At 42.9% G+C, this 24123-nt stretch overlaps 1 protein-coding gene across 7 annotated transcripts in view; it reads right to left on the reverse strand.

The window, feature by feature from the left end:
• The window catches only part of utrn (utrophin), a 173584-nt gene that overhangs the window by 89329 nt on the left and 60132 nt on the right, over positions 1 to 24123 (reverse strand). The window contains exon 1 of one of the 7 annotated variants that reach the window (XM_070987934.1): positions 21382 to 22361. The exons of the other annotated variants lie outside the window; for them this stretch is intronic. Coding sequence (XP_070844035.1) covers positions 21382 to 21528 — 147 coding nt within the window. The 5' untranslated portion in view covers positions 21529 to 22361. Of the gene's footprint in view, positions 1 to 21381; positions 22362 to 24123 lie in introns of those variants that run through there. 7 annotated transcript variants of the gene reach the window in all.

Raw genomic sequence — 24123 nt, forward strand, 5'->3', positions numbered from 1 at the left:
GCTCGGTTACCGAGCAACTCACTGCCATCGAGAGTTTCTACTCACGGGCTCTCTTTACATTCACTGTCATCCAGCAAGGCCATTACCCTCAATGGTCCATAATATTTACAACATAACAAACTACACTGCAGTGAATTCTCTCTCAAATACAAGTGTAAAGAAAACTGTAATGCAGCTTTTAGTAAATGAAAACATGTACATATGGATGAATGAAAGATAAAGATGACACATTAGCTTAAGGCACCAACAGAGCTGCGCAGTAATAATGAAACTCCTTAAGTAATGTTTATTACAGTAACACTGAACTGAGTCCCTGCAATGTGTCGATTCAATTGAAAATGAAAGAAAACACGCAGCACCTCCGTGCATACAAGCTCACACAAAGCAGCTACTGAGCAGAGACAAAAATCTCAGAAGCCAAAAAGGAGCTGGTGGACCAAAACATGTTTAAAATGTGACTAAATATTGAACTGCATCTGTAATGAGTAATGCTGGATAACGGTTTGCTAACATGGTAAGAAAGTGACACGCTAACGCAGCTTATCAGGGAGTGTTGCTACAATCTGCACTCTAGTGGTCAAAATCCCTTCATGCACTCCACTATTAAACAAGTGTTACAGATACAGTACGTCATAATTCGAAATGTTGCTGTGCAGTTAAGTTAGATACGGATTAAGACAAACAGATAAAACGCGATAAACAGAAAAAACGGGGCTGATATCAGTGTTCCCTCAGATGTTCTTTTTATGATGATTATTCACAGACACACATGCATGGATGCATCTTGCACACGCATATTTATACTGTCTCCTTTTTAATCTGTAAGTGGTGCCTTTGATCTGCCTCGATGAGGAAACGCATATTCAAAAGCAGCGAGAGCGAGGGATGAAAGGCCTGTCTAATTATGGTGAACTAAAGCGATCCCGAAAATTTGCAGTTGTTCATAAACACTTGTACACATTAGTTTGATGCGCCGCGAAAAGTCCATATGCCAACACATTGACACGGCTGTTGCAATAATATACTTCAATAATAAACTAGGAGACATGATCATTAATTGAAGTGTCTTTTTCTAGCATTCCAATACTTATTAATGCCAGTTTGGACTGACAGCCATTGCAGGGCTGTCCAGGTTATATCTGTGCGATGGCAAAACTAATTAATTAATCAGTTACTAATTAATAAGTCTACTTGGTGATGCTCAACCATCCCATCATACAAAAAATGACCAGCATATGAACACACACCCTCAGAGCTTCTTATAAATACTGAAATAAGAAATAGAATAACTTCCTTTTTAGTGTTGTGTAAATAGTTAACTTGGACTGTTGTCATGGCACGTCACTTTTATACTCAATTCCAATGGATTGTTCTCCATTTACATGGATTCTGTGGATTACTTGTTAGCTTGTCATCAATTTCATGGTTTGTTTCAAAGGCTCGTCTAATCATTGAGGCTTCTGCTCTTACAGCTGTAACATGGAGATGATTTCTATAGAGCGAAAAACGGACTTGCAAGTGACAGCTGGAACAGGCCTGTTTTGAAAGGACATGCCGTATTTGGTAATCCAAAAACCCAGCACATGTAATATCCTTTGTTTAAAATTGAAAATCACTGAGCACGAACCCTCATTTACAAGTTTGAGGGGCAGTTTAAAACGATTTAAACAATACAAAATATCAAAATGTTTAAAAGAAACAGCTAATTAATACAAGTATATAAATACAGTTCATAAAAGATACAAGACATGACAAAGCATTTTAATTGAAGCAATTTTAGTCTTTTTTTTTGCTATAAATTGCATACAAATAGCATTATAATAATAACAATGTTGTTACTGGATATCAGGACTGTAAACAAATTACAGCTAATGGGGATGTCATTAGCTTTGCAGGTATTCAGCTATAAAGTAAAGTAGAGGATGTGTTAAACTTTATTGATGGTGCTAGAGGAAAAGACAGGGGATAACTGAAGTCAGTAGGATTCATGATCTTGGGATCACGACTGCTTAACATTTCATGGCAATCCATCCAGTAGTAACACGAGATGAGACTGACACTGCCAACCCTATGGCCAAGCTGCTGGTGTGGCTAAAAACTGCTGTTCCACAAGTGGTTAGAGGTTACACTGAGGGCCTAAGATCACCTCCTGAGTGCTTCTTCCAATGGGGAAAATCACCACAAATGAAATCACCTTTCATGTCATATCATCACCTCTCATGTCATACATCATTTCTACCAGCTCTTTAATGTAGAACATACTAAGAAATGCAGAATGTTTAATGCAGATCCTTTTAAGTGGCACTAAAATCTGTCTGGGGTCAGCGCGAGGTGACCGCTAAGATCCATTTTCATGCCTATGATTAGCATCTATTTAGTGGTTGCGTGTATGAGTGATGTCAGCAGCTGCTCAACTTTTGATACCCAATTAACCCTCCTCTAACCTGCCGTACCTTTAGCAGCTGTATTAAGGGGGAGAAAAGAGAAGTGCATGACTGTCTCAACCTGAAAAAAAGTTCCATTTCTGTTTGTTGACTTGACAGATTCAATAGTCGGCAACAGAGGCTGGAGACAACGGAAGCCAGCCAAAGGCACAACGGGAACTTAACAGCTTCATAGTGCCAACACACATACCGTAAACCTAATGAAAACAACAACAAAGCAAAAGTATAAAGCACCGAGGCTGCAGTGGCTGCAACATGAGACCTTTGAAATTCATTTTATCACACACACAATCAGCGAGGCAGAAGGCTGAGAGGGAGAAAGGTGAAAATGCCTGAAGTCTCAAAATACTGAGTAATATGAGGTGATTAGTCATCTGTGGGAGGTCTGCTGGAATATCTTCCCACAATCTATGATAACTGAGCAAATAAAAGGGTCATTCTGCTTTATAAGGTTAGCACACAGTTGCCTGCAGATGAAACAGCAGCACAGCTCCCTGTGCAACTGTGTACTGTATATTAGCATATGCATGTTTTTGACTGCCAGTGCTTTATTAAAAAATAAAATAAAATACAGTTCCCGTTTTTTAATGAAGCCTGAACTGCTGAGCCATCTTCGCTGATGATAGCAGCCTCTGTAATTGAACCCCGTATGTGGCTGAGATCCTATTTTCCAGGCTAAAAATAATAAAATAATAACATGCTTTGAAGAATCCAGGACATCCCGGTGATAGATGTTTACCATCAAGAATCTTCCAAACACGCACTTTTTAAAATTTTTATTCACTGTGCGATGGCCTCAAACCAAGCCTGCTTAAAATGGAAAGAACAGTGGACACAAAAAAAAAACTCTTTCCTGTTAGCATTGACGTTGAGGCTATCTGCACTCAGCGATCTGACTGAGTGAAACTTCAAAAAAAAAAAAAAAAAAACATTACAGGATTAGATTCTTATAACCAAATTTAAGATTCCAACTCTGCACTTATTTCTTTCCATTATTCTCCCCCCCCACCACCATCACTGTCATCGGACCCACTCGGAGTCTGACGGCGGGATGTGATTTACGCCTCATGCCTCTCTGTTAGTCCACTTAACCCTGACTGGGAGAGTTGTGATCCAGTAATTGGCTTGACTTAAAGCTCGATCCCTAAATCACGTTGCAAGCAAACTCACAGCCACACACAAAAAACCAAGTCTTCAAGCATATCTTCTAACATTCGTTCTGCCCTGATACAGCACTCTTTAGACACATTAAGATGCTCCATGGTTTACAAAATTGACACAACGCTAATAGCGGCCCATGCTGAGAGCTCTTTCTTGATCGCGCGCGAACAAAAAACATACGAGCGCATTTCACACAGAGTAAATGCACTAAATGCAACGGTCCAGAGTAATGGCCAGCATTACAGAGTGTCTCTCCCAGGGCAGCCAGTATTGATTCAAACTCAAAAGAGGTGCTCTAAAAGCTTTCGGACAAGCACAGTGTGGCTCATCCCTCCACAGTTTTTACATATTGTGGTCCTGCAGAGGCAAAGATTGAGCACTGCAGCACAGCGAGGCCAAACGATGAGAAAAATATACTGTTCTGTGGCAATGTAATCATCTGTCTGACTGATGCTGACTCGGCAGACTTGAAGATATTTAGGAGTCTCCACCATCAATCTGAAAATTAAGCAAGGAACTGATGACGGGCATAAAAGGAAGGAGATTTAGCAATGCATGCTAGTTAGCTATGACCTCCAAACTGTCTGGCACCAGAGACAAAGACAGGGCATAAGAAAGAGGAAAATATAGAAAGCAAATGAGAGGAGCAGAAGAAAGAGCTGCATGGGAAAAAGGCGAACGGAGATGATCTGATGTGACCCACTACTTTCCACGAGCGATTTTCTCCTACTTACATGTCCTAAAGCACAAAAACATTTCTTATTTTGTTCATTCACCCAGATGTTAAGGTTTATTTGTGCACACTTAATTTATGTGCAGCGGAGTGAGGGGAAGACTACGACCTAATTACCACACCGACTGAAAACCAAATTAAGGTGACTTTTGATGGATTCAGCGAGGAAGTTTGAGGATGCAAAGTGGAAAAGTACTCTGAATTATACCATATGCTCGTTGGCATTGTTGGAGCAAAAATCATTATACTCCAGCAGAACATTTCTCCTCCATGTACTGCATCTTACTCATGGTGTAGAAATGTGTCTCCGCTGTGACTGTGGCAGCTGTGACTGTGAAATAGGGGAACATCATTGGGGTCAAAGGACTCTTTTCATATCACAATGCAACAGAGACACAAAGCATATGCCAGTCTCATGTAAGAGGGAACAATATCTGTGCCTTATATGAAAGGCTTCAGGGCACTGCTAAATAAAAACCACAGAGGGATCGAATGGGAGACTGCATGCATTTTTCAGAAAAGATGCTGCGTGCGTATGGTTGATCAGTTCTGATCTTATAGTTCAGAGACAGGTTGGACAAAGTCCAGCCGGTTTGAGGTCCATGTCTCACATTTTCTTTAAAAATGTTGCCAACATCATTTCTTAAACTCTTCACTTCTAAAACGAATGTAGTCTTTCGGTCAGAAACGAACTTTAATAATGAAAACGTCAGCTTTTCAATAATGGCAGTGCATTTCTAACATTATTGAATTCATGATTCAAACATCAGAGACTTTCCTTAAGGCACAGTCAAACAAGCAGGTGATCCTTCAACTGATCTGAAAATACGAAAATCAGCAAGTTAGCAAGTCACCCGCCAAGAGAAATACGCAGCACATAATATTATCATAAAGGTCATCCCACAAAACTAGACAGCATCAATAAAACAAAATGCCACGGAAAGGCAGCATGACAAACACTCTCGCCCGGCTCAACCTTCAGCTTCCATTAAAAAAAATGTGAGATACTGCAGGCTGAACTGAAAAATAATATTAAATCAATTCAGATTTCTACTCTTTGATACAATAATTACAAATCCTGTACAGAGAGAGGGGAGCTGGAGCAGGAGAGCACAAAGTGTGAGCAAGACAGCGAAGTGTAGAGAAGGAGTGAATCTATGATCTGTAGCAGGAAAATGGGTCTTCAGTCTGAGTGCTATAGTCAGTATGAAGTCGGTAAATGTGCCTCATACATTCTGTCGTAAGAGTGGAGCAACAATGAGCCAACAGCGAGTCACTATTTTATTGGCAAAATGATTTAATATCATATACCCCCTCCATGACACTAAAATGAGCTAAACTCTAAAATAACATAAAGTTTTTCAAAATAGCAACTTACTTTCACAAACACATTGCTACAAATGGATCTATTTTGAGAGATCAAAGCTACACTTGGCCATGAAAATTTGGCTAAATGTACAAAAAAAAAGCCTTCCTCGGGCTAAGTTCCTTGTTTGCTCTGGCAGTGTAGCTGTTCCTCTCTGAATTGATTTTGCATGAAATAAAAAGCAATGTGCAATTTTCAGATACATGCATGCATGAAGAGGAAAACATGAGATGCTGCTGACAGAATTTAAACCGCACTTGTAAGACGAATTTAATCGCCAGAGTTTCCGAAGAACAAACTTTTAAATCAGTGAGACGCAGCCGTCGTGGATGGAAAATGAACCTTAAATCCCATTTATATGCATGTGTTGGCTTCTTTGACAATGTGTGTGAGTGTTTTTTTTTTTTTTATAAAATATAGTTAAAGTTAATTAAGTATATTAAGATTCACTTTCCTTATCTTCTCAGTACATATCTCACCAAAATAAGAAAAAAAGACAAAACACCATTGTAGGAAGTCATTAAAGCGACTGATGCCCAGAATATAATTGCCGTTTTAGTGACTCCAGTGCATCATGGCCTGAAACAACTTCATCATTATGAAGGAAGCCACTTATAAATGTCAGTCGAGCATTAACGAGGCACTCAGTGCACTCAGTACAGAGGGTGAGATAGAGAGAGAAAAGAGGAAAACGTGAGAGCTGGAGACAGCGTGTGTGTGACGTCTCAACTGTGCAGCCAATCAGCAGTAGATTCACTAACCCCAGTCAGCACCTCCAGTGTTAAAGCCATTTATCAACCTAGTCTGCTCTGTGACAAACTGGAAAGAATGGCACAGCTGCTGCGTGTGCACGCCGTGGCGCGAGTGTGTGTGTTAGGTAATTAAAGCATACTAGTGAACTGAGCAATTAGGTGATGAGTGACACGTCTATGGAAAGGTTGGAGCCCTAAATTGATTTACCACCCGCTTAAGGCCCAGACCTGTCAGTGCAAGTGTATAAACAGAAACAAGAGGGCTTAGATAGAAGAAAAAGTGCAATCCCATTCCACTAACGTTACAGTCACGGGGGCACGCCCCTCGACACAAAACTTCTAAGAAATTTTTAAAAAGTAGACAGAGGTGAAATAGAGAAAAACTGCACTACCAACTATGGTTATTCTGCACTGAGACTGGAGAATGGAAGTGAATAAAGCCCACAATAGACGGGGAAAACTGAGTCACACCCCAGACATAGCCTGCAGCCATCTTCCATTACAAGGGCTATTTGTCCCCTCCAATTCAGTCCCTTTATAAACGCAGTTTCCACAAGCAATTCAGCAATGCGGCACATCAGCCCAATATCCTTCATACTACAGGGAGTGTACAGTTCTGGGGTTTGGGAGCCATCCAATCAGACTTAAAACTGTATCATGTGATGAAATGGCATCGTGGTAGCAATATAGCCTACAACGCCCAAGAGAGCTTTGGCTGGACGTTCAGTGTGAGTTCCATTAGACTGTATAAAACATGGACATTGTCTCTGTGACATCACCCACAGGTGTCTGAGGAGCCACTGCCAAGTTTAGGGACACTCCAGCCATCAGCGTCGTCAAGTGGTCATTTGAGAAACTGCGGTTTCTGGTACTTTTGGCTGCCCCTAAGGTTGCTGCCTGGTGAATTTACATCCGAGTACTAAGTGCATTACATCTCCCTCAGCTGTATACGTTTGTATAACTCCTTTGTATTATTGCATGCAGCACAGAGCTGCTTCATTAAGTAGGGTAGCATTGGAGTATTTATCTTGCAGACCACAAGTCAGTCTGGTCAAACAGTCATTTGCTTAGTGTGTATACACCCACACACACACACAACAATGGAGACCAGCAGTAAGAGTTTTTGTTATTTGACACTTCTGGGAGCCAAACACTGTCTCGTTTCTGATAAGAAACTGAAAATCATATCCACAGAAAGGGTAAGCAGGCACGTTTTTAAGAAAATCTACTGAAGCCAAGACACAATTACTGCATGCCATTTAATGCAAACCACTGTTATCATAATTGAAGTCATTAAAATATCTGTACCAGAGATTTAAATGGCTGGAAATTAACAATGAACAGCCTCTTGAAGCCAGACTACAAATGAGCATGAACACTGTCTTCTCTTCTTTCTGAAACACTTAACTGGCAGCCTGACCCTTTTTCAGCTTGACTGACATTTGTCATAAAGATGGTAACTTTTCTATAATTGCTGGGCTCATAAATCACTTAACTTGGATGGATTTCATGCATTCAGGTCACTTGTTTCCTGAGCCTTCTGGACTCTATCTCCTGACTTAAGGTATTTCTGATTAACCTATGTCTCTGCTACTCAGGACCAGTTGGCTTTATAGCTAAAACAAAAAGTTCTAATCTATAGATATTCTATTCTATAGAATTTTTTTTTTAATCTTGTCTTCCTTCATCATGATCTCAAACAAAATCACTCAAGTGCTGTGTTGTTGCATCATATGAACGGGTCAATAACAATATTCTAAAAAACAGGAGGAGCCTCAAAGGGGTTAGCGTGGTTCATGCAGCAGTGGTGAGGTGGCGAGGGGTACAACTTGTGTCAGGACTGCTGTTACGAAACTCCAACCTTTACACAAATTGGCTCTGGCACTTCTTTCGCTGTGACCAAACTAGTACAGTATATCTCAGCCTCATGCGTAGGGAAAGATGGCATTTCTTGTGCCTTCATTATTTTTCCTTTTCATTTCCTCTCGCCTGCCCGCTCACTGGTCCTTTTTCTCTTTCAGCAGGCAGCCTGTGACACTGTCATGGCAACCAGCATTTGCAGCCCATGCCTGCTAGCTGTATAGTATTGTAACCCATGTACAATGAAACCCACACCTTGTTCATGTTTTCACTCTTTTCAGACAAACTCTACAAGTGCTGCTATGGAAAGGTATGGGCACCTCTTTGGGGTGGGTTGCTGTCTCAAGTGAAGGAATTTGGACTTTGTTTTCAGGATGGAGACTGTCTTGGTGAAGAGCTACCTGAGCTTAATGGCACTGGTCTTTACAGCATACTGATGATGACAGATATGAGAGCGTGCAAAGCAAAAAAAGGCGGAAATCACATTTTGTCCTCAACAGTCATATGGACAGAAATTGCACCTCACAGAGGAGCAATATACACAATCAATTCCAAAAAAGTTGTGTAACTGGAGCTCACCTACAGCATACAGAAAGAGCACAAGTGTTAATAAGAGCCGGCCAACTGACGATGCCTCCTGGACACCTACTTATGCAGGTATTTCAGTGGGTTATTCCAACTGGGAGGAGACCTAAGACCCAGAACATGTTGGAAGGATTACATAAAGTATCCCATCTTGCCTGGGAACAGCTCAGGAATCCTGCAGAGGAAGGCAAAGCACAAGGTTGGGGAGGAAGACTCTGGAGCCTCCCAACTGCATTGACTACCATGAGTGGACTGGCAGATAGGTGGAGGCCTTTCCATGATGTTCTTCACACTTGCATTGGAAAAACATTTGAAAAGGTTTGCACAAGGTGTTATTAAACCACAAAAGCATGTAGAGGAGCAAAACGGATATTTAAGAATACGCTGGGAAGTAAGTAAAGCTATGAAATAGGGCTGGTGGATAAGATGGAGAGAAAGAATCAGTTGAAAGACGCACAGAGATGCAGCTCAGCAGAGACAAAAAAAAAAAGAAAAAAGAAATCCCAATGCATGTACCTTCAGACAGTCGTGACGCCAAATTCTAATTTGTCACCCTGTCAGAAGGCTACTTATGCTGATCTCGAGACAGTAAGCTCCCCATGCTGTCAACAACCGTTAGAAAGTTAAGAATCAATATCTTTGTAGTGCTAACAGGAGACTGAGTGGTACCACTGCTGGAGAGTTAGTGGTGAGCACAGCTACTCCGAGGCACTAATGCATCTTTCTGCCAAACGGAGAGGAAGACAGACAGAAGAGGAGATACTGTAGAGGGGATGCCACAGTGACAGCAGAGGGGACATGCAGAAGACTTTGACCTGGTTTTTATTGTTTTTTGTGATTTAATCCCGATACTATATGAAAGTGAAAGTCAGCTTCAAAGTAGGTTTGGCCTTTATTTTTGCTTGATTACGCTGCACTACTCGACTATGGCTTGCAAATCACGCTAAATGTGTTCCATGTCTCTTTTTCATTTCTTTCAAAGTGTGGCTGTTGCCGTCACGCCCACATTATTTTCATGATGAAGGAAACACTGTTTCTGCTTGTGCGACACTTAACCTCGTGCATGCGGACACGAGGGGTGAAGAACGGCTAATCTGAGTTTGACATTTCAGGAGGATTAAAACGAATTCAACATTCATTTCCAGGAAAAAGTCAAATCATGTAGCTTGTTAGAAATATATCTGTGGCAAAAATATATGCTGTCATGAATAAATATAAATAAATAGAGCTTGCAATTAATTTTGATTCATTTGGATGGAACCCATGTTGCCTCATCCTAAACTATGATGTGCAATTGTTATATTGTTTCTTCACTGTCATGGCTAAAGGTAAATAATTAACGTACAGTACAGTAAAGGTGGTTTTCATGTACATTTTCTTAGTCAAATAAAAAATCTGCTGAGCCTCCCTGCATGGCGCTCATGTAATTATAACATAGTATATTTATGGACATGCTGCTTGGTTGGGAAGCAGTGGCACTCATGCGTAGAGGCTCAAAAACATGGCATTCCTGGGATTTAGGCCCATTTTGCTGAGAGAGAGATGTTACAACATATTGCTGGTGTTTCCATCCTAACTTGAAATCATCATTTTACAGACATTTCAACATGTTGTCATCATTCTTAATAAAATGAAGCCATGCTTTGGACTGTTTCTTCCTCTCCACCATGACTCCTTCTTTTGTAAGTTTCCAGCAGCAGACGCGGGAGTCTGACGTCGTCCCTTTGCAATGTGCGACTGTCAGAAAGACACAGTGGCATTGATGAAAGGTATGGATGTGCTCGGAGGCACACGATTCCGATGGATCAGACAATTTGGATCTGGTTCTTAATGGTTTCTACGTCTTGATTCCAATCACTATGTGTGTGTGAGTGAGTGAGCGAGTGTGTGTTTTATGACCCACATCCTCTCTGTGAGCTGGGTACTCTATCTCTGTGTGAGAGGGGACATTTAGCGGTGGGGTGTAAGGCCATCCAAACTGAGTTATGGACACACACAGAGACAGTACGGACTGAAAACTAGACAGTCAGACACCGGTGATGTCAGAGGGAAGGTCAACAGGAGGAAGGAGAGCGCCAGATGGATCGAGAGTGCTCGTCGATTGGCTTGTCAATCATTTAGTTGCCATGGCAGCGTCTGACAGGGCGGGGCCTAAAATGGGCTATAAATAGAGCAAAGGGGGATGGAAAGAGGACAGAGGACAATTATAATATATCAGCCAGGGGTAGAGGTGTGTTCCTGAGTGTGTGTGCCGGTGTGCGTTTTCTCTGGGAGGATAGTGGTAATTAAAGGTCTCTTTTTGGGTTGGAAAACATAAATCCAAAATTAAATCTTGATAAACCACCACAAATCGACACACCTGAGGGCAAACAGAATACACATACACACAACTTGTAGCTCCTGTGGTCTTTGTGAGGACTGAAAACATCATTTCCACTACAACCCTGTTTTTCTCACTCAGAGTTAACCCTAACCTTGACCCACTTGTTAAACATGACCCCAAATCCAGAAATAGTTCACATTTCATCTTGAAAGATCTCAATTTGTAGAGTTCGATTTGACTATTACAGTCATATATCCTGACCAAAACAAAACATACACACTCACATATACTGACCACAGACCACCTCAGCTCAGAGCAGGGTTCAGCACCCTGACCCAAACCCGACAGGTCCTGACAACGGGTCATCTGTTGGGTCTTGTTTGGGGTCTTTCGTTGCATAATCTTTTGGGCTTGGGTTAGATCATTTTGCTTTGATGCTTTGTGTCATGTGTTGCAAGTAGATGCAAAATACCCACCAGAAAGCATAAAGAGAGAAAGCACGGCAAAGGACCAGAGGAGGCCAGCATTAAAAACTGTATCTGTGAGAAACTTTTTCAAAAGTAGACATAAAACTTTGTCTTTGAAGAAAAAAAAACAAAAATGTAGCCTCAGTCTCGGTCAGGTTTGGGTGTCAGATTCGGGCCAGGGTTCAGTCAGGTCAGGCCAGTGTTAGGTCTTGGTTTGGGCCTGTGCCTGAACTGTAGCTCAGAGTGACTTCATTTCCTATGCTTTAACTGCAGCCAACATGATCTGACCCCAGGACTCTTCACCCAAACTTGACCCTTGGCCAAACTCTCAAAACCCTCATACATAAATCCTTAGTTTTACAAGTGGACACAGAGCTTCCTCTGAATTCACAAAGGCCTGTCAGTCTTACCGTAAAGGAATTGACCCACACATACACACACGCAAAAACACACATTTTTGGCAGATTCCCCTCTAGTGTCTCAAGCATACAGGGTTTTTCAAGGGCACTTCACAGTGAGTCTCAGAGAGATGATCTAATTACTGTCATTAGCAACATCTAATTGGAGCTTTAAAATTAAAAGATTAGTTGTGGCGCTAACTGTGCTAACCTATTTTAGGGTCTGAGAGAACGAGAGAGAAAGACAGCAAAATGAAACAGTGAGAGAGAGAGAGAGAGAGAGAGAGAGAGAGAGAGAGAGAGAGAGAGAGAGACAGAGAGAGGGGGCAAGAGAGGGACAGGGAGAATGAGAGGGAGCATGCTCACTCGCCCACAGAGAAAATGAATTTGGTTCTGGGTATATCATTTGCCCCTTTAACCTCATAAATAAACACACACAGGCTATGAGAGGCGGAGGGGAATGCAGGGGCTCTACAGCCCCTTCTCTACCCTTTCAGCCTCCTACCCTCTTCACTAATTAACAATTGTTTTAATCCTCCTTTAATTCTGCAGACAATTGCACAATTTGTGTGTGTGTTTGTGTGTGCGTGTTGCACGCTGAGGGTCCCTCACACCATTCGCCAGATTAGTCAAGCTACTCTCCGCCGAGCGTCGCCCACAGCGACCAAAGGTAATTGCTTTTTAATTAAGCCCCCAGCGCTAATCCCAATGATATTTAGCAGGCACGAACTGGCACATACACACACATTCACTGAAGAGGTGACAGAGACTAAAAGAGGGAGACGTTCAACAAGACCTACCCGGCTGTAAACCGGACAAATGTGTAATAGGCTTTGTTGGTATTTCTCTTTTGTCCACAGTGGGAAACAAGGCATGCGGTGAAAATGAAGTCGCTCATGTACTGAGGCAATAAATGAATTTTCACCCCATGCCCAATCTGAGTATATCCTTTAGACTGAAAATGAGCACTTGGATCAATACTGTTCTGTGTGTGTGTGTGAATGTAACTGTCTCTCCAGTGACCCTCACATAAGCCCTGCAAACCTCACAGATGGAAAAAGCTATCTTCTATGGACCATTTCTTCCCCAACTTTTTCTTCTCCTTTCTTCTTCTTCTGTCTCATCTTCCCAACCCTTCATCCTCTTCTGGTCAATACCCATCTTTTTTCATGTTCAGTCCTTCCACAATGTCTGTTTCTGTATCTCTTTCCTCACGTCAGATGTTTTGGGCTTTTTTGTTTTTGTTTTTTAGAAAAAAACAACAACAACACATACTTGGCAGCCATTTTCTTTTCTGACATGACATGTATTTCTTCCTCCTCTCCCTTTTGAGTCACCTTCCTTGCTTCCTTTTCAGGGAAGCCAGACTCATCTCCTCGGGGATGATGAGTGAAAACGTCCCTCTTTTCAGACATTTGGGTGATAACTATGAAATATGCTGAACCAATGAACGCCCACACTCGCAGCACTGTAGTAAATCTAATTTGATTCCTCGTCGCGTCTAACGGCTCTGCATTTCCTTTGATGTCTACGGTCCGACGTGTGAAGGTACCACTCAAGTGGAGTTAAAGCTTATGGTGGCCCGTCTTTCACAAACATTTTCATTGCTCACACTGATCCTCTCCTGTCATCTGTGATCCCTCTCTAAACTTTCTTGAATATCACACGTTTGATGGAGCTGTCTTGTGGCTAAGCTTTTAACCGCGTTGTGCGAAAAGGACATTTCAGATTGCGTGTTTTTTTTAGTTTTACCAAAAAATACTCAGTGTAGAAACTTGTCAACAACAAGAAATCTGGGCAAAACTACGATTTTAGACCAAATCTGCTCAACATTTCTACAAAGTGATTCTGACTGCCCATCATGCTTTCCAAACGCAGTTTTATTCAGTTGTATTTCTACGGTGGCATTTGACTCTGGCTCCTCTCGCTGGCTGTTCCCTCCTGCAGATTACAGACTATATATAGCACGATTTATCTTTAATCTCCCTGTGATATAACAGCGGAAACCATTTTCAGTTGCTCTTTGTTTTTGCTGCACCACTGTATTTACCTCTGAGGGCATACTCAATGCACTATCCTCCCCCTTTATCCAATGCACACAGCTATTTCCTTCATCTTTTACCTTCTCCTTGGGATCCTTTATTGTTGTCTCCCCCTTCCCCCCCAACTACCTTCAGGTGCAGCTTTTCTTTCAAGTCTTTTCCTCTTCATTTAGACCACTGATAGCCAGGTCTGGGGTCTGCCTGCCACACAAAATATGGAAAGGTGGTAAAGGTGTACTGTATTAATCGCTTGAAGGGAAATTCTATTTTCTGACAGTGCAACTGAATTTCCAGTGTTTTAATCAACAAGATCCTCAGCTGATTCCCCATCTGACAAACTGTTAGCACATACCTTGATTTCATCATAGGCTGCTTGGCAGGCTCTTTATGGCAACATGCACATTGTACTCTGTAAAAGGAGTCGAAGATGCACACACACACACGCGCACACGCGCCTGCACCCAACCTTGAGCTATTAAGGTGACTCACATACGATGTGTTTCGTAATGGAAACTGGCCCTCCAAGGATAGGACCCTGCATAATTAGATGTTGCCGTGTCAGAGAAAGCATTTGATCAATGTTTTAGCAGCATGTAATGATCTGCTTCATAAGCATGGCATCAAGGCGGGCTTAAGTAGCATGTAAGCCATCTGTCTCAGAGTTGAGGAAAAGATGGGCAGAAGGTTTGAGGAAGATGGGAGGAAAAGAGGGAGAGCATGAATGATTTAAGAGTGGCATGCGAAGAGCAGATGAAGGCATAAATAGAAAGAGGAGGATATGAGCCAGAGCATATGCTAACTTACTGGCTTACTGAGGGGTGGTTTTAGGGAAATTGCCACTGAGAAGAGTGACAACAGAAGAGGGGAACGACAGGTACAGCAGGAGAGCAATGTGGCTTCATACTTCTCGTCTAAAAAAAGCTTGATTAGCTCAAAGTTTTGCTTTCCTTTCGAGTGATTATACAAAGAGCCTACAACGTCTGTACAGAAAGAGCAGCAATCAGAAACAGAAGGACAGCAAAACAAACACATTCGCTCAGATGTGAATAAGAGGAGTGATAAATCTCTGAAAATGTGCACCGCGTCTTCCACAAAACAGAAGAAATACAAAATCAGCTGGGGCTCAGTGCACCACAGAAATAAAACACCAAACCGCTGAGACATAGCAGGAGCAGACGTTATCTTCCAACAAATGTGCCACTTCTTTTTAAAGAATTAATTACCCTTGACAGGAGAGGAAAAATGGCCAGAGGTAGAAGATCACAGAGGAGAAATAAATGAGTGTTTAAGTCAAGGTGGATACTCAGAAGGGCAAAACAATTGAAGGAGACAAAAGAAGTAACAGGAAGTAATGATCAGGAGGAAAGAACAATAAGATTTCTATGTAAAATCTGCATAATAATAAGTGGGTCAATCCTCCTCTGATCGTTATTCTGGCCTGATGCTATCAATGGTGTGTGTAAGGCTGATTGAGTGAGGGCTGCTTTGTGTTTGAGCAAGGATTACACACCTTAATCTCTCCTCCAATCGGAAACTGTCATATTTGTCAGCACCGCAAAGGTACGGACACTCATACACATAGAGAAAACACAGTATGGACTGTGAGTCAGCACTGTGTTTGTGTGCTTACCATAGATATTGGCAGGGTGGGACATTGGCGGGGTGCAGAGCTCAGGCCACAGCCCCCACAGATTGATTGTCAGGCAAAAATAGAAGGAGCAGCAAAGGAGAAATGATTGCACCTCTCATTTTATTTCCCCCACTTAGGTCGCACTCTGGATCGCACCCTGACTCGGTGTGGGTGACAGTGAAGGGAGGGAAAGAGTGAGCTGGAAGGTCAGAGAGGCTTCAAGCTGGCAACAAAAATCGCTGCTTCCTGCCTCTCGCTGCCTCCAGGTCAGTGTGCCCCCTTTTCTCTCTTTTTCTATGGTAGTCTGTAGAAATCTCCTCAGTACTTTCAACATTTATTTTTACAGCAATGCTGCCCTGCGGAGAGCCGTGATCATGGTATGAAGTGGAGAAAAGAGAGGAGGACGAAATTCTTGAGATAAAGTTGAATGCATGACTATGTGCCTTTTGTCCACTGAGCCTGCGGGACATGGTAATCTCTATCCTGTCTCAACTTGGTCCAATCAGGCCTGGGAAGCTTGGGCCGGCCATAGATCATGATGTCAGGTGAGTCAGAGAGTTCTGGCGGAGTCTGCTGTCTGAAAACAAACAAGTCTCCCAGTGCAGCTGGATACTGAGCCTCCATACCGCGTGAAATGTGTCCGTAGCATCAAGTGGACACAAAATCGAGCACCACACTGAAAGTTATCATAATTTTTTTATCTTGTCTTCTTCACATTTTCTTTGCTCATAGATTTCCTGATTTACGTTTGAAATTAGACAGTCTGACACTATTTTAGCTGTTGTACAGGTGTGTTTAAGGAGTTTGGCTTGTTTCTGTAAAAAGCATAAAAAGTTTGTTACAGCACGCAACTACCTCTAAAACCAAAGGTTGAAAGCTTTGTATACAGATTAAACAAAGAACATATAACTGGTTAATTAGTGAACTGGAGTGCCATGCTATCAGTTTCCCCTTGCTTCCAGTCTTTATGCTAAGCTAAGCTAATCATATGTTTCCATCAAACATTTCCAGTAAAAGTCCAGTTGTACTTGCCAAAGGGCCGATAATCTCTCAAATATAATGATTTATCATACTAAAAAAATTACCGATTTTAATTAATACATGAAAAAACAGGAATTTCTTCACATGGTGAGCAAAGAAACCAAAAGCCAAAAAATACTGCTTTGAATTTCTATCATTTCTATTGTGATATCTAAGCACTAGTGAACTCTGATTGTCATTTAAGCAGTATTAATGCAAGCGTAATATAATACACCAAGTCATTTTCGATGGATAATGTTGCCTGACCATTGCATGTTGAGAGGCTGGTTGGTTACAGAGCTTTCCCGCACCACAAAGCCTGTCTGATGATAAACCACACAGACATTAGCAGGTTTGGCCTGCTGTTGGGACCTGCCTGAAAGCCACTAATGGAAGCGTGCGCACAAAATCCATTGCACAAAAACATAAACCCAACACACACATGCACTACTGGCTCAATAAATGGGTTTACTGGATGTGGGAGAGACAAAGTGTGTGTGTGTGTGGGGGGGGGGGGGGGGTCAGAGAGAGAGAGAGAGAGAGAGAGAGAGAGAGAGAGAGAGAGAGAGAGAGAGAGAGAGAGAGAGACAGGGAGGGAGGGAGGGAGGGAGGGAGGGAGGGAGGGAGGGGTTGAAGGACTTTCCTTCCATTTATATTTGCATCTAATAATGTAAAATGTAGTTTATTACATATTTGGTCTCGTCCCAGGATGGCATTTGTCAATCATGGGGCGAGCTTCTCCTCATCGCCTCCTAATTGAATGGTCACTTGCTGCAGTAACGGCAATTGAGAACAGGGGAGCAGCTTAACTCTGGGTTGTATCGGTGATTTAAGTGCTATTTCAAATCACCACCTCTGCCAATAGGAAGTCCATCTGCGGTGATTTACATGCAATGTTGATCGGGAGCGGAATCCCGTCTTCATTTTCGTTTATTGTCCCTGCTCTCTCCCAATAACGTCTTGATGAATTTAAATGATCTGCATTTATGAATCTGTTTCCACATAATTCTCCCGCCTGTGACTCATCACTCAGGCTAGCTGGGAAATGAGTGAGTGTGTGCGTATACTTGTACTTGGGTGAGTAAATGCGTGCATGCATGTGTGTGCGTCTTTAACCGCGAGAGAGGATAGGATGCATTGTCACGTGTGTCCGTAAGCCAAATGTGTCTAAGCATGCGTGAAAGAAAATATCTGTGATTTGAATGTGAGCCAGGTTACAGAGGGGGGAAGTGGGGGGTTATCTACCTGCACCTGAGGCTCTAACTGCTAATGCTAACACTTGCTAATAACCCAGAGGACCCCGGTGGAGCTCAAGGACAGGGAGGTCAGACAGTCGGGCTCCATGCCCATGCCTGAGTCACCTGCCCTGTGGTAACGGTGAATCGCAAGCAAAGGTGGATGGTGTGTGGAGCCCAAAGGCAAAAGTATTTGCGAAACAAACAATGGGAAAGAGGAGGCATGACTCCACATTTTCAGCGCTTTAGGGCTGTTTCTAAAGTGGGTTTTGGCTGGACACACACACACACACACACACACACACACACACACACACACACACACACACACAGTAAGAGCCAGTACCACAGTAATGAGAGTAGGAGGACACTCCTCAGGAGAGAGGTGGGCCCTTCAGCCAATTCTCAGCTAGTGATTACACACAGAGAGACAGAGGAGAGCAAAAGTGAGGAGATGAAATGAGCTGCCGGGGCCCTCCGTATGTCTCAGTGCAAACTAACCAGGCATGCTACTCACAAGCACGCTTTACCAGCAGACATCTCATGTCACAAGCATGCAAGCGAGGAAGAAGGTGAAAAGGGACAATCGGGATGTTGGAATGATTCAGGGGGCCACAACATTTACATTTAAGGCGTTTAGCTGACATCTTTAATGGGAGTGCGATTCTGAGAGAGGGATAAATACAGTGTTGGACCATACACATAAACAAAGCCTTAGGGAACACTGTATAGATGTAAAATTTCACTAATAGTGCACAACCCCATTAACCATTATTGCTTTGACTTGGAAAGTGGGAGAAGAAAACAATTTGCACAGCAAATAATAGATGCAATTCCAAAAACTGTTAAATGGCTTCCTCTTGCAAAGACCGCATGGCTCAGTATTATACATCAACATAATGAGTGCCGTTAAAAGGTGCACACATACAGCCCAAAAGCTACCAGCGAAGCACAATTAAGAGAAAAAGACGACTACAAGGTTATGACTCAGGAGATTTTATAAACTTCCAGTCACTCGTAGCTTGGTGAGCCGCAAGGCGGTCACCCTGCTCTATCCTGCCACTGTTAAGACATAGTGAGGAACAATATGATGGAGGTCAATATGTTTTAGAAGATAAGCTGGGCTTTGCAGCTTAATTGGACTGCCAAGAATAAAATACAGCCTGCATGTAATATACAGCCTTCGTGGGAGCCTGAGCCTGATGACAAGAAGAATGTTGACTTGGTCAGTCTGATCAGATGAATATTATTTTTATGTTTTTGCAGCTGCAGGATGGTAAGACTACATTACGTGCCCCAGCGAAATATATTAAATATAATCCTTTTCATACATTCAAGTTATTTCCCTCATTTACATTAACTACAGTGGTTACATTAATATTAAAAAAAGGGCCACTGCTTTATCTGAGCACTTGTTATCCTGAATCAGACAATAGCCAGGTGCGCTGTTTTAGGACTAACGCTGTCCCGAAACAGAAAGAATGGCCGGACCCCAGAGGTTGAGCCCCGAGCAAATCCATCATCGAGAAGTCACTGTTCCAGTCTGGCAGCCAGTGAGTGCGCCCCAGGGAGGCAGGACAAGCCCGGCATCACTGATTCCCCCCCAAGGGAAGGCCAAACGAAGCTGGAATGACTGATGCAACCCGGGGGAGGGTAATCGAGTGTGGAATGACTGATGCCTCCCACCAGTAGGGACGCAATCCAGGAAGGTCTGGCCTGTAAGGATGCTGAACGGAGCCAAATGAGCAATTCAACTCCAGAGCTAAATGACTTTTCAATGAAAGAAAGAGCGAGTGTTGATTTTGCAGAAACTGTACACATGCACGGCTGCAGGAGGAATCGGATTTCACTGGTCTGCCCAGAGTTGGTTAAACAAGCAGATAAAAACTAAAAAATGAAAATTGAGAAAGAGCAAGAAAATGTTGAATGCTCTGTTTATCGCTCTCACTCCAGGTTTCATTTAGTCTCTCCATTGCTTTTATTTTCTTCACGAGACTAGAGAGGTAAGCGATACCTGAAAAATACAGTAAACAGACTTCACCCGTGATCACACTTTGGCACAAGCACAATAGAAAGACTGACAAACTACCAAAACCACGCAGCAGAAAACAGGGCGGAGCGCGAAAGAGCGATGGATTTATGGATTAAGGATGGATTAAGTTGAACCGCCACATGTTTGCTGAGGCATGATTGAAGCTGGCAAGCAATCAGCGACTGGTCTGATGCACTAGTCTCTCACAGTGTCAAATCTCAACAGCTGGTCCCCTCTGCCCTCTGAATGAGAGCGGGTCAATGTTGTGCAACTCAAGGGAGGACAGCAACGAAGATTAGCGATCAATAACAAGTGGTTCAAAATGACACCAAGTCCCCCACTCACCAGTAGTTGTTTCACCAGTAGGTGAAATCGATTACAGCTGACAAACAGCTGTAACAGGTTACAGAGTAATACAACTGACTTCGCTCTGTCATTAAATATAAAGAGCAAACATTTAATTGACTTCACCATAACACACTTAAAAACCTCAATTAAGAGCCTTAATTGATCATTACTGCCATTATACAGTAAGCTCCGTCATCAAACCTTTGAACACAGAGAAACTTAAATCTCCTTTCACTGGCACAACATGTCAGGATGCCTCTCGCAAACATCAACCACAAAAATACACTATATGTGCCTCTCACTCAAAAACAACACAACACACACACTCGTCTCTGCCTTGTTAGTTTGTTTATGTCTGTGCCACTATAGAGTCAAAACTCACTTCAAAACTGGCAGGATACAGACAAAAATACACACAGACGGACGCACACACACCGCAACAGGGACGCACAGTTGGAATCATTATTTGTGCAAAAAAAAAAATGCCAAAAGTCCTAAAGTTAGTGAGGTATATACACAGTGTATGTATATATCTGAAACGACATACTGTGGAGGTGACAGAGTCCCCAGAACAACATCGGCTGGAACAGACTGTCTTGACAACCAAATGACTCCTGAATAAAACCACCAAAAATAGCGGAGAAACAATGGATGAGGCAAAGATAGACTACTTGGTGAGCCACTCCTCATTTTGGGGGAAAAAAAAGACATTTACTTTGAAAAAAAAATACACACACCCAGAGAAAACTTTGTGGCTATCAGCTGACACAAACAAACAAGCCTTTGCATTAGCAAAAATAGTCTCAAAAACAAACCCGAACGCCTCAAGCTGACTCCAAAACATGCAAGGTGATGAAAGTTTTTTGAGAACAAAATAAAAAAAAAAAAATAACTGCACACAAGTACAAGTTAAAAAAGAAGAAAGAAAATAAAAAACAGGAACTCTCCACCCTCCAGCCCGCTTTCTCTCCTGGAGCCCACGTACCTTGCAGAGTTTCTGGTAGCGCGGCGAGGAGATGGCCATCCTCTGGAGCCTGTGTAGGAAGACCACCACTTTCTGGAGGGAGGTCCGGACCATGGCCATCATCTTAAGACTGCTACAAGTCTGTAGCAGCCTGCTCCTGGTCCGCATGCTAGCACTGCCCTACCCCGCTCATATTGTTCTCCCTCTCCCTCTCCCTCTCCCTAGCCAGCCGACCAGACCCCAGCCAAGCTGACGTGATGCGCACACACACACATGCACACACAGAGAGAGAGAGAGACAGAAAGAGAGAGAGGGAAAACACACACTCGCGTACTCAGCTCAGCATGCCCCCATGTTTCGTCACATATGCACACACACTACAAACAGCAAGTGAAGCCTCAGCTCTCTCTCTCTCTCTCTGTCCCTCTCTCTCTTTATAAACAGTCACTCTCACAGAGCTCTCAGCATGCACACACACACAAACACACTCTCACACACACATACGATGATGCAGGCGAGCAGGACAAGACGAGACACTCACTTTCTCCTCCACGCGGACATTCACACGCGTACCCCCGACTGCAGAGCCAGAAGAGAATCAAACAAATCACTTGTGACGGCACCCTGCAGAGTCAGAGGAGAGTGACGAAGAAAAAGGAAATGAAGAAGAGGGAGAAGGAAAAAAAAAAAAAACAGGGAGAGTGGAGAGGAAGATTGGAAAGTGCCGGCGAGCAGGGAGGAGAGGAGAGAGGACGGCACGAGTTGCACTGGACGAGAAGCGAAGCTGGTCGTACGCGGTTCACTTTTTACTGCCGCTGATCCGGAGAGAGAAAGAAAGGGAATGAGTGAGAAAGAGAGAGAGACATAGTACTCCTTTGGACCACAGAGAGAGAGAGGAAAAAGCAGAGGATGAAAGGACAGAGACGAATCAAAAGCATCAGAGTAAAGGACGACAAACACCGTCTCTGCCGTGAAGGGAGAACGAACAGATCAATGAGCGAGAGACGGACAAAAAGAGAGCGAAAGAGAGAGCAGCAGAGAGAGAGAGGGGGACTGAGCGAGAACTGGGTGCACAAATGAGATGCACACACACAATAGAGTTAGCAGAGGGAGGGGTTATTTCAGGCGTCCAGGGTTCCTGGAAGTAAACGTCCCATTCATTTTCCGCCTTGGCAATGTTGGTGACTGACAGTTGGAGCACCTCCACGGCTCGGATGGACATGAAAGTCGGCTGGTTGAACAGCGAGTACAAAAGCTGACTAACTGTGTTAGAAAATATCTGTTTCTGAGATAAAAATCAGTCTGACGGGCGAACAAGGAGCAGGCCAGTGAGACACGTACAACCGCAGAGCTTAATTTCCGATCGGTTAATACAGAGTAAATCAGTTGCCTTTCACATTAAGGGTCAAATTGGATGAATTTGGATGCCTGTCCTCTTCTCCATAGCAAAGGCAGATCTTGGGTATTTTAGTGTTTCAAGCCATTCGCCGTACCAAACTTCTCATGCAGTCGACCCGGGACAGCGGTTTAACAAAATAAATGAAGTTGTGTGTCATTACTCATGTCTTTCCATACATTTCCTGTCCTCTTTCTCCTGCCAACTATCTAACTATATAATTAAAACTGATGATCATAACATAAATCTTATAGAATTGTTTAATAATCCAGGTGCTCATGTGCTTCTAGGACGTCAAAACATTGAGGATACCATTAAAATAGACAATTTACGGCAGAGAAAAATATCTCAGACACCTGCAGCTACAATGTGCTGTCTTTGTGTGGTCCAAATGCGGCTTTGAAAACATTAACTGAGGAGATGGAGGCCTTGCTGAACAGCGCAGCTAAAAGATGCCGAAAAAGAAAAGTGGGAGGAAAGTAAAGCAGGGCGAGTGAAGGTAGGAGGGAAAGGTCAAGAGAAGATAAAAGGCTTTTACGCATCTTTTATCGATGCACAGCTAAGACTTTATAGAACAAATCTGTTGGAGGCACAAAAGTACCAGAGAGATGGCATCAAGAGACAAAAAGGCAGAAGAAAATGAGAGTCAGGTAAAAAGCAGAGATAGGTGCACAATCAGCACAGATTATCACAGAGCAGTGGCTCAGCTCCCGCAGAGCTACTGACCACACAGTATTACGCACAGGTGGGTATTTTAAACCTATTCATGTCGTCTATGGCTCTTTCTGTTGACTTTTATTTGAAGTGCTGCTGAAAAACACTCTCTTTCTCCCAACCGCACTACAAGAGGCATTCATTTGAAGTGAGGATGAAAACCTCTGTATCGCCCCAGAGCAGCGTGCTTCATACCGACGGTTCCCCCGTAACTGTGACTCATACATTTAAAATGAGCACAAACTGACACACATACACATATGGTGTATTCAGTGTAGCACTACGGGATGCATTACAGCACTCGGCCCCCACTTGCCTTGTCTCTTTATACAGATGAAGGGAGATTTCAAGGCAGAGAGGAAGAAATGAACAGCGCAAATACATTCCTTTAAACCAACATGCATCTTCACTACGCAGCTAGTGTAATCGTGATTTACCGACAAGCCCGTGCGCAGATATATGCACACAGTCACTAGGAGAGGGGATCGTGATCATGATGAGCTTACTGAAGAGCTCTGTTTAGACAAGGTTTAACTGGCTACAGTGCTCATTTCAGTCATTCCACAGAGTATCGACTCTGCTTCACAGGGAATTACAAGGGAGACTGAGTGTTTTGTTGGCTCAGTCTTAATAGCACTGACAGTACCGGGTCT

The sequence above is a fragment of the Chaetodon trifascialis genome, chromosome 19, assembly GCF_039877785.1.
Source record: "Chaetodon trifascialis isolate fChaTrf1 chromosome 19, fChaTrf1.hap1, whole genome shotgun sequence".
Lineage (NCBI taxonomy): Eukaryota > Metazoa > Chordata > Actinopteri > Chaetodontiformes > Chaetodontidae > Chaetodon > Chaetodon trifascialis.